Here is a 12138-nt window from a genome sequence, read left to right as displayed (position 1 = left end):
CAGGGTCCTTCTCTCCCCCCCCTTTGAGGGGAAGTGGTTGGGAGCCACATAGCATTGGTTGGAGGGGCCAAAGTATACAAACACACAGTTACACACACATACACAGAGAGCCCAATAGCTGTGGGAATGGCCTGGGGGGAATCCAGCAGGCCAGATTGGGACGACTGGTAGGCTGCATTTGGAGCATGAACTGGAAATCCCCCAACCCTGATATAGACTATATTGACCCTGGGAGACCTATGGTCTGTTTCAATATAAACGTCATTCCTTTGTTCCTTGGGTGGCTTCTCTGACATCCTTAAGAATATTGCCACTTCAAAGTGTTATAGGAATTCTAAGGTCTCAAATATACCTTAAATGTTGATAATTGCACACATACCTAAGTATATAAACCACATGTCTAAAATGGTACAGGAAAGCAATCCAAAAGCCATCTTGGCTCTCCTAAAGAATCTCAATATTTCCACTGCCTCCTTAATCCCCCTTGCCTGAGAACAGGTAGGCAGATAGCAGTCAGGGGAAGTTCCTGAAGGGATTCCTCTCCTATAGCTATGAACCTCCTTTGTATTGATCATCAGTTTGCCCAGATGTTCTGCATTGAGGGATGTCTGACCTGCATCCTGATTGTCTTATCAAATGCTAATGTTTTTTGCAAACTGTGTCTGGAACTATGTAAAACTTGCTAAATCCTCAGGAATATCACACCTTGGCCAGCCTGAGCCACATTAACCTCACCTTATGTGTGATGTAATTTCTGACTTCTCCACGCCGAAATGCAAACCCTTAAAAAAGACGTTTCTCCTTAGTTTTTGGTCTCTCTTTCCTCCTTGCAAGGAGGGGAGGGAACTCTTTTGCAACAGAAAAATAAAGATCTGCCTTGCTTTCACAGCACTCTGCCCCAGTCCACTCCTCTCTGACCGATCATGGACTTAGGGGAATCAGTCCCTTGGGGGAGTTGAGCAGCAAAAGCCAACCACCCCTATTTCTCTATATCAAAAGGAATTGCTGGGGTTGTTTGTCAGGTCAGAGCAGCTTTGAGGGCAGAATCCAAGCAGGCAGAACTGACCCTCAAATTTGTCCTAGCACCTCCATAGCTGACCATGCTGTGGGAGGTCTAAATATCCAGTTTGCAACCATTATTATATGTCTCCCACCCCAGGGGCTCCTTTGTCAAAGAGAAGAAATGAGTTATCCACACCTAGTTCCTTCTCTGCCATCATCCAGAAAGATCAACAAGTCTTCTGCCTTTGCCTTTTATCAACACATAATTCCTGCCTTCCTTATATTGCTCTGTGACTCCATGCCAGAAGGAGGCCTTGTCTCTGGGTCCAGGAAAATGCAGTATATGTTTGCTGGTGTGTGTTATTGAGTGCTATTTCCATGCTGGGCTTGCCAGTTCCATTCTGGCTCCCCCACTCAGCTTTCCATCTTCCCATATCCACACCATCAGCTAAAAACGAATGCTTCCAAAGCATAACAAAGCTAACATGTTGTGTTGCTGTTTTTTTTTACATTCGCAATGTACAAAAGAAAGAAGGGAAACTTAACAACATAAGTTAAACAAGTAAAGAACGATTCCCTAATTTGTGAATGATGAAGTCTCTTTATATGTACAAATGAACAATTCCACCAGAGTTAACTACAGCAAGGCATTTAATGAAGCTGGTTGTGTTAAGGCAAGGACCAGTTTAAACATTCTCTTTAAACATTTTTGTTTAAACATAAACAAAAATCAACATGATTCTCCCATTGTCATTTCATATACCTTGATTGGAAGGAAGATTGATGTTGGTTGACTTTTGATCCAGAGATCTCTTTAAAATCTCACATTTATTGAGTGTTCCTAGTAGCGCCTACTGCAAGTGAAACATAAAAGTTCGAAGTTCTTCTCCTTAGATTCCAACTTTGTCTCTGTTTGATGCAGACCTCCTTTAACTACGAATTTGTGACACCAGACAATAAGAAAGATCAAACAGCGCATTGGGAGTTTAACAAAGTCCTCTAACAATAAGAAACAATATATTGGCAACTGTCAATGCCATTTAACTGTATAAAATGTATAAATAAATAGTAGATTTGCAATAAGAAATAGTGTTTTACAATACAATAGCTTGGTCTTCCACTTGATCACTTGCTTGCAACCAGTGCTTGGAACTCTAGAAAAGCAAAAACAAAACCCAGATTTAATTATTTTGCTGTTGAGAAAACTAGACAGCTTTATTTTTCTTTTTCAGAATCCATACTGATTCTCTCTAATGATGTCACACAGAGACTTCTGCCAGAGACTGAATTCAATGGTTGCATACACACCACACATTTTAAGCGCCCCTCAAAGAATCATGGGAACTGTAGTTTACCCCTCAGAGAGCTACAATTCCCCACACCCTTAGCAAACTACAGTTTCCTAAATTCGGGGGAGGGAGGGGCGTGTGCTTTAAATGTATGGTGCTATAAATACACCTCTCTACTATTAACTGACAGGTTTTTTATTGTATGTATGTTTTACCACACTTTGCCAGTGTGAGCCACCAAACCCTTTCTCCCTACTGTGCTACCAATCTGTGTTCCCAGTCTGGACCCCTCCCCACATGCCATTTATACTGGGGAGGGAACTTCTATTTTGTTCAGTTTGAGCTCCCTTCTTCAAGGGAAACTCTAGATTGAGGGCCAGGAAGAGGGGAAGGTTAGAGACTCCTGCTCCCCTCCTTTGCATTTTACCAAAGAAGTACATCATATTTACAAGGAACAAGAATCAAATTCTGGGCAATTTGCAAGATAGAATCATAGAACCTGAACTTTCTGTTTTTGGATTTTAGTTTGTCTCGGAAGAAAATTCCAGAAGCCCTGATCACTTTTAATTTGTTCATTGTCATAAACTCCCTATCCCTATTATATTAAGGATAACAGGACAAGCAAGGCATACATGTCAGATCCAGGTGAATTAATAGGTAAGCATTCCACTAATTTATCCCCACCTTCCACTCCAATTTTGCCATCTCCATCGGTGTCACCTGCTGCCAGGAAAGCATTGGTCTCCTTGTCAGTCAACACTCTGGCGCCTGGTTTGAAATTCTGCATGAAATTTCTGTCAGAGAAGAATTGATTGATGAGTGATAGGTTAGCAAGCTACAGTGAGGCTACAGTGTGGTTTTATCAACATTCGCCATGAAGCATTCCTTTCTGCTGGGAAAAAAAGCCTATGCAAAGCCTCCCCTCTTGTCAAGAAAAGCCACAGGGCAGGAAGAAATATATTTGTAATAGTCATAATAATTTGTTAACCTCTGGCATTCCCGCACCTCCAATACCCCTTTCATATAAGTTACTGCTTGCGCCCCCCCCAATTCTTTCACATGCCAAAAAGTCACCCACCATCCAATCGTCCCACCAACCAAAACATTCTTATTATTCAAGCTTTCATAGGCCATTGAGATCTCTTCTGCATTCTGCCACTTTGGGCTGCCAATCTAGGTGAAATGCAAAACAAATTCCACACGCTTGCTGTGCTTCAAAGTGCTGCATTTCCATTCCCCTGTATTCTCCGCAGCCCCTGCGCTTTAATTTGATGGGAGAGGTAGGTGAAGCTGATACTGTACTAAGGAATGCAAAAACAGCTACCGTTGGGTCGGCCTCTTTGTTCTGCTACGTTTCTTAACCTCTGAGCCCTGAATATGGTTCCGTAATTCGTATGGAATGTGGCAAAGGTGCCACTGGGGACTTAAGTTACACCTGGGGTCTTATATTCGGAAAGCTCTGAAAGTGGCCCAAAAAAGAGAGAGGAAATGGCATTACCGGAAAAGAGGGCACTGATCAGCATAAAATTTGCATTTGCTTCTATATATGTATAGGTGTAGCTTTAGGATAATTGTAATAAAAATGCAGTAGATCTCACCCTAGTGGGGAAGACACATCAGGAGCAGGTGTTTGTCTGCTCTGTCTGCTTTCCAGATGCTGCTAACTGTTGATGGACAACTTCAAGTCCCCTCCTGCTCTCCCTTCGGAGGGTTCGTTATCTTTAAACCAGACAGCCTTTCAACCAGAGGACTGTTCTCTAAGACATGTGATGACCACCCTATGAAAAAACCCTAGTTCAAGTCTTAGCTTTGGTGCTGAATATCTGCAGGCAATGCATGAGCCTTTGCACCTTTGTCGTTAATTGTATGTATGTATATATGTATGTATGTATTTAACATGTATACCAGTTTATACTTCAAGAAATGACTAAGTGGTTAGAATATATATACATAAATTCTGCATTCAGGATGAGTGCAATAGTTAATAATAACAGTTTTTATGCCGATGTTATTGTTGTTGTGTTCAGCTAAGCCCCACGTAGAACAGACCCACTGAAATTAATGACTCTAAGCTAATCATGTCCATGAACTTCAATGGGTCTACTCTGAGTGGGCCTAGCACTGAATACCACCCATCACCACCTTCCATATTACAGTATAGGAATAATACAGTGCTGAAATAATGCATATGTAGCACTCTGATCACTAACGATGGAGTGTTTTCAAATGCTAAGGGAACAGTGCAGACAGAATCAAGCACTTCGAAGCATCCTTATTTTAGTGGGAAAGATGTAAACATATATTTACTATTTATTTAAAACATGCATATCCCAAACAGTGTATTTATGTGACTTGTACTTTTTCAACTGATATCAATTAAACTTAAAAGTACTTAACTTGGGCTGGATTGTGCCTAAAGTATTATTTGTGTGTGTGTGTGTGTGTGTGTGTGTGTGTGTGAGAGAGAGAGAGAGAGAGAGAGAGAGAGAGAGAGAGAGAGACTTGTCTGAACTATTTGCATACATCTCCACTTTGAGGAACATTTATGCTCAATGGGTTGGTTTCGGAGAACTGTGAATGAAAGGGCAATAGTCACCAATGCTACAGGGACACAGGTGGTGCTGTGGTCTAAACCACTGAGCCTCTTGGGCTTGCTGATCGGATGTTTGGCAGTTCGAATCTGTGTGGTGAGGTGAGCTCCTATTGCTCTGTGCTAGCTCCTGCTGACCTAGCAGTTCGAAAGCATACCAGTGCAAGTAGATAAATACCGTATTTTTTGCTCTATAACACGCACCCAACCATAACACGCACGTAGTTTTTAGAGGAGGAAAATCCGTAGGCATGCCACCCATAGGCATTCTCTCCATAACACGCACAGACATTTCCCCTTACTTTCTAGGAGGAAAAAAGTGAGTGTTATGGTGCAAAAAATACAGTAAGTAGGTACTGCTGCGGTGGGAAAGTAAACTGTGTTTCCATGCACTCTGACACTCATCACAGTGTCCTGTTGTGCCAGAAGCGGTTTAGTCATGCTGGCCACATGACCTGGAAAGCTGTCTGCAGACAAACGCTGGCTCCCTCGGCCTGAAAGTGAGATGAGCACCGCAACCCCATAGTCACCTTTGACTGGACTTAACCGCCCAGGGGTCCTTTACCTTTACATTTACCTAGTCAGCAGTGCTGTTCTGTATGTGCTTAATAATTTGTGCTATGCTATTACTGGAAGGCTCTATAACTGTTCTTCTGTTTCTGATTGTGTAAAAGGTTGCACAAGTTGTTGAACCAGCAAATCAACTTCTTTGGATCTAGTTTCATTTTGGATCTAGTGTCAGGTATGAAATAGAATCATAGAGTTGGAAGAGACCACAAGGGCCATCGAGTCCAACCCCCTGCCAAGCAGGAAACACCATCAGAGCACTCCTGACATATGGTTGTCAAGCCTCTGCTTAAAGACCTCCAAAGTAGGAGACTCCACCACACTCCTTGGCAGCAAATTCCACTGTCGAACAGCTCTTACTGTCAGGAAGTTCTTCCTAATGTTTAGGTGGAATCTTCTTTCTTGTAGTTTGGATCCATTGCTCCGTGTCCGCTTCTCTGGAGCAGCAGAAAACAACCTTTCTCCCTCCTCTATGTGACATCCTTTTATATATTTGAACATGGCTATCATATCACCCCTTAACCTCCTCTTCTCCAGGCTAAACATGCCCAGCTCCCTTAGCCGTTCCTCATAAGGCATCGTTTCCAGGCCTTTGACCATTTTTGTCCATAAGTGGAGCGCACCTTTCATCATGAACATAAGATGCCTTCTGCACAAGGGGGCATATTTGGATCTGACCCAGTGGCATGCAGGTTAACTACCGATTGTAAAACTGAAAATTGTCTCTGGGAAAGGCATTTCTTCCCCTTCTACTCACTGCAGTTCTTCTCTCTCAATGAATCCACTCTTGTCCTGGTCAAGGACTCCAAATACTTTCCCCAGTTCTTCCTTAGATTTTTTGCTTAGACCCGTTTTCTCAAAGAAGCTTTTGTAAGTGAAGGAATCGGGAGCTTTTGAAGCAGAAAAATGAAAAGAGATGGTGAAATATTGGAAGAAAAAGGAGGGGAGAAGTTAAAGGAAATAGATTCCCCCCCCTGACCATTGTACATGAATGAGGGCAACTTGTCTCCCAAAAAATGTCATATTTAGCCTTCCATCCTACCATATGATTTCAGGGAAGTTTGCCTTTGGGGTAGCAATTCTGCTTGAATCAATTATAGGACTCAATAAAGGGTCCAGGGCAAATCAAATTACCATGCCTCTCAAAAAGGCACAGTAAATAAGAGTTGCATTTTAAGTTGGATGTGCACTGATACAAAAATGCAAAGCAATTTGCAACTTGAAATTCACATAGTTTCAGCTGTGCACGTTGGGTTTCAGCAGCTGGGAATTATCAGTCTAATAGGAGCCCTGAGACCCACAAGTTGGTCTTGTTTTCGAAACCAGGCTGGGTAGGTCTAAAAAAGGACAATCATAGAACTTCATTTAGGAATCAGGAAATGCCCATCATCATCTTCAGCTAATGGTTTGGCACCAACAAGCACATCATGCCCCGCAATGGAGGCGGTTAAAAAATGTTCGGTTTGCATGCATAAATAAATATATATATATTTAAAGAAGATCAAAACAAATAGAAGTGAATGCCATGTTGCAAGTTGGAGATCAGGTGAGTCCCACCAGGTAGAGGAGCTGTCAGGCCAAGACTTTGGGGCAAAGGTCTGGGGTCCCACTATGCAAATGAGTCCGAAAAGCCCCAAACGCAGCCGGGCTGGTGAAGTAGCAGATGCTGTCATCTAGCAAGTGCCCTCCCTCCCCATAAGGTCACTGAACCCGGAGTCTAAAATTACCTAACTGCACTATTGGCCCAGGGTCTGAAAAGTTTGACGACTCTGGCTCTAAATCATGCTAAGATTGCAGAGTTCAATTATAGCTTAGGGAATATTCTCTCTGAGAGGCTCGGCACTAGGAGTGAAGGTGAAATCCGATTCTATGGGCATTTAAAGCCAAATTTATCAAATCCACACTTTCCGAAGCGATATGTGAACCGAAACGCAGCTATCCTTCGAAATTCACACTTATTCGAATTTTGCAATGCAGTTATCCAACCAGTGTTAGCAGAAAAACGCATAAATTAGAAGGAAGTGTGCAAAAAACCCCGAATATATCAGTGGAAATAACATTAAAAAATGCATTATATTAGGGGGAACTGCTTGCAAATAATGTGCACATTAGTCAAAGCTACATATAATAATGTGTTTGGTCAGAGAAATTTGCACATAAATGCTGATAAATTTTAATCAGGATTATTATTATTATTATTTAAAAAATATTTAGCTTGTTGCAAAATGTGGAGAACTAAATTTAAGGCTGGGTAAATGAGAAACAGAGAGAACTTAAACTGATAGATCTTTCTATCCCAACTCAACATGTTGGTCTTGCACATACACACGTTGCTGTGGTTTCCAGACAGATATACATATCAGGTACATACAGGAAGATCATAAACTCTGTTGTCTGAAGTAGCCTTTGGCACTAGCCTGAAATGACACCACGTCCAGGCAATTTTTAGGAGGAGGAGGATGTCAAGCTACTGGCACAGTTGTGGTTGCCGCTTAATGGGGTGGGGAAAATCCCTTGCGGGGTGGGGTGGGGAAGGAATTTGTGCTACTCCAGCTGCTAGAAATTGTTAGAGAATTTCTACCCCCTCCAACCCCGAGAATTTTGGTGAAATTGCTCCTGTAATTTCTCTGCAGACAAACAAGGTTGGGAGTTTCAAGAGGCTATTTGCTCCCAGCTCTGGAATTTCCCTTTGCTCACCCAACAGAAACCAAAAGAAAAAGAAGGCTGCTTTGTTGATTTTTCTGCAAAACTTCCGAATCATTTTTGAGCGGCACCCACCATTCTCCCAAATAACACATTGGGCCTTTGAAATCAGGGGTTTTTTTCTATTAAGATTCCAGACAATAGCAGCAAAGAGGGTAGCTATACAGTAATACATCCGTTGGTTGTATTGCTCTTATAGCCCATTATTATTATTATTATTATTATTATTATTATTATTATTATTATTATTATTATTATTATATTGCCCACTAAGCACAAGCAATAACAACCATTTTTTTGGTATCTGCAATTATTACAAATAGTGTTATCACAGTTGTCGTTCAGGGTTAGCACAAATTTTAACCAATTACATATAAAATGAATGTTGGGGGAAGCAGAGGACACACCTCCTCTTTGTGGTAGTTAATATACACAAAGAAGGCAGACTGTGAATTTGATATAACAGATATTAATCACATTGGATACAGCCCCATATTTCAAAAAAATCATGCCCACCCAGGGCTAACCTAGTTTTGTATAAGCTTCTTTGCCTGTGTGATCTGCCATCTCCTGTAGTACAAGTATCTAACTGAAAAGCCAGATGTACACTTTTAGAAACAGGGATTGCTTGTTTTTGGTTTATTTAAATATTCTACATCTCTATCTGTCTTAAGTCTGTCTTCTTTATGAGGTGCAGACAACTCAGTTAGTGGTCGTGACAAGCTCACTGCTGAAATTATTTTGGATAGAATTCGTTCAGTTCATAGACACGCAATTTCTAATTTACACAACGTTGTGGCTTGTCTAGCTGGTTAAGTTATTTTGTCTGCTTTGAAGGAAAAAAAAACTTTTTGGGAAGGATTGTTTGTTTGTTTGTTTTGCTTTGCATTTTTAGGAAAGCGTATTTTAGAAAAGTGCCTGTTTTTCCACTAGCGCTGCACAATCAAGTCCAGGAATGGAGAATGGAAGAGCAGGGAGAAAGTTACAGATTTCTTTAAAATATATTGTTTGCCTGAGGGTAGGGATAGAAATTACCTTGGCAGCTTTTCAGGGCGGCTTCAATGTCCGCATCAGACAGGATACCGGCGAAAGCCATTATCAAAGCTATAGGGGGAGGAGGGAGAAATGGTTAGCTGAGGTTAAAGACAGAAAGGAAAGTTATGAGGGCCATAGGGACATGGGAGGCTGCCTTAAACTGAGTCAGACCACGGGCCTTTGTAGCTCAGCATTGTCTACTCTGGCTGGCAGCAGCCATCCAGGGTTTCAGAGAGAGATCCGAATAGCATTTTCAAGCAGAGGTAACTAGGTGCAGGAGGTCTCAAGAGTAGTCGGCTCTAGCTGCCAGAGCTCAAGTTGTTCTTCAGCCACCAGATGGGGTAGCGGCATGAGCTCTCCTTGTATCGCTAGGATATAGCAGCAGCAGCAGCAGCAGCAGCAGCAAAAGCAATGATTACAGTCCAAGGCAAAGGCGCTGCCATTCAAAACCAGCGAGCAGAGTTCCTTCGTCAAAAAAATAATTTTTTATTTTTTAAACAAAATTCTGTTGTCCACTCAGGTTGTGTTTTTCCCCCCATGAGGATGGTCACGAAGGAGATTAATTTGCTCTTCTCTGATCATTGTCCCCCCCACCCCCCAGTTTGCACAAACGCCAAAAACAAGCAAAAAAAAAAATTTGTGGTAATAAGAATAAACCTCTCATTGCTTGACAGCTTCTTTGGTCTGAGAATCTTGATAAGTTTCCATGCAGGTGGCTATTTTTTTAATGGCTTGGTTGTTGCCAATGGCTGCAAAAATAATAAAAAATGGCAGGGAAAAAATCTCTAGGCTGAAAGGCTAAACTCACCTTGTGGATGTTTCCCAAAGCTGAGAGAAGAAAAGGGGGCAGAAAGATCTAACAGCTAAGGAGAGCTCTTCTCTTAGGGTATTTGCCTGGTCAGAGACCTTGTCTTATATAGGCTTTAGTTAAGACCCCCCAAGCCTTTTACAGAAGTCCTGGGACCACGTCATTGCTCAAATGCCCCAGGGGATAAGATACTGTAGCTGACAAGACCTGCTAGCTAATCAAATTGATATTTATATCCCAAAGGAATGTACATCGGGTCTTAGACAATATAGCAAGTTTTCAGAGCCACACAAAGTCGCCCCCCAACTGCTGTCTCCTAATGACACCCAAGTAAAAATGATATTTATAAAATATAAAGTTGGAACATTCCCACCCCCCCATTTAGAACTTTTATCTAGTTTTCTATTAAATGATACACCCGAAGACTTTGCAGGACAGTCTCTGTGCTTCCAGGAAGCAAAAACTCTGGGTTCAAAGAGGCTAGTTTGAGAGTAAATTTGTGCTGAGTGGGTCAGTCTCCAGAAATAAATCATGGGTTGCATGCAATGCAATTCAAAGTGCTGGTTTTGGCTTATAAAGCCTTAAAAGGCTCAGGACTGCAAGGCCTAAAGGACTGCCTCTCCCCATATGAACCTGCTGCCCATTAATTTCAGTGGTCTACTCTGAGGAGATCAGTTATGAATTCCCACTTACCCTGCCCCTTAATCATCAATCCTACACACCCCTGGGAATAAGTCCTGCAGTATATATGAAAGAAAGATTAGCAGCCAACGAGGTACCACAGCAGTATCATACCTCAAGTCCCATTAAATTCAGTGGGATTTACTTCTGAGTAAACATGCATAGGATTGCACTCCATACTTAAGTCTTTGCCTTTACAGTGGTACCTCGGGTTACAAATGCTTCAGGTTACATACGCTTCAGGTTACAGACTCTGCTAACCCAGAAATAGTACCTCAGGTTAAGAACTTTGCTTCAGGATGAGAACTTTGCTTCAGGATGAGAGCAGAAATTGTGCAGCAGCGGTGCAGCGGGAGGCCCCATTAGCTAAAGTGGTACCTCAGGTTAAGAACAGTTTCAGGTTAAGAACGGACCTCCAGAACGAATTAAGTTCTTAACCCGAGGTACCACTGTCTTTATTTATTTAAAAATGACACACACCCCTTTAATATTTTCAATTACCTTAAAAACCAGGTTACTAACCAAACCGACCTGGAACCTGTGATCGCCATCTGAGGCCCTTCGTTGTGTGCCTCTTCCACGAGAGGTCCAGAGGGTGGCAACATGAGAACGGGCCTTTTCTGCATGGCTCCCCATTTGTGGAAAGCTCTCCCCAGTGAGGCTCGCTTGGCCCCTTTCATTGCACATCATTAGGTGCCAGATGAAAGTGTATCTCTATAACCAGGACTTGGGCTGATTAACATTCATAGAATCATAGAATCATAGAGTTGGAAGAGACCACAAGGGCCATCGAGTCCAACCCCCTGCCAAGCAGGAAACACCATCAGAGCACTCCTGACATACGGTTGTCAAGCCTCTGCTTAAAGACCTCCAAAGAAGGAGACTCCACCACACTCCTTGGCAGAAAATACCACTGTCGAACACCTCTTGCTGTCAGGAAGTTCTTCCTAATAGGACCGTGGTGTTGAACATTCTATGGTCTTCTATGTATTTTATGTTCTCATTTTGTATTTTTACGTTGTGAACCACCCTGTGATATTTGGGTGAAGGGCAGTATACGAATTTAAGTAATTAATAGAAGGGAGTAGGAGGTTTAAACTGAGGGCAGACCAGAGGTTTCAGGAGAGCACATGGCTTCTGTTTGAAGAGCAAAGCCCAGAGCTCTAGGCCTCCAGGACTACAAATATGGTGGCCCCAGGAGTGGACCATTTAAGCAGGACTCGGCCTTTGCATCTGCCCACCCTTGTTAATCATTAGCAACAGCTATGGTTGCTTATGAGGTATCTACAAAGATAAACAATAAATAAACAATAAAACCCATCCGTTAGGGCCAAACTCTGATCCCCCAAATTAGCCAGCCTCTATGGCATTTAGGTAATGCGGAGGCCCCTTACATTATATAAATTCAACTCTAAATGCTCCGTCTTAACTGGCTCGTGGATTAAGCTGTTTGGCTGCTTCCC

At 42.2% G+C, this 12138-nt stretch overlaps 1 protein-coding gene across 1 annotated transcript; it reads right to left on the bottom strand.

Moving 5' to 3' along the window:
- Positions 1–1635: 1635 nt before the first annotated feature.
- Positions 1636–10148, bottom strand: LOC308573733 (parvalbumin, thymic-like). The gene is made up of 5 exons (XM_081170970.1): positions 9995–10148; positions 9187–9255; positions 6206–6338; positions 2976–3085; positions 1636–2156 (listed from the first exon to the last, which is right to left on the bottom strand). Exons 2-5 carry the CDS (start codon positions 9245–9247, stop codon positions 2128–2130), a joined length of 333 nt encoding a protein of 110 aa, XP_081027096.1. The 5' UTR covers positions 9248–9255; positions 9995–10148; the 3' UTR covers positions 1636–2127.
- Positions 10149–12138: the final 1990 nt, after the last annotated feature.

This window comes from Podarcis bocagei (assembly GCF_964188305.1).
Source record: "Podarcis bocagei genome assembly, chromosome: 14".
Classification (NCBI taxonomy): Eukaryota; Metazoa; Chordata; class Lepidosauria; order Squamata; family Lacertidae; genus Podarcis; species Podarcis bocagei.
Note: the sequence above shows the minus strand (reverse complement) of the source record. Positions and strands in the feature narration are given on the sequence as shown.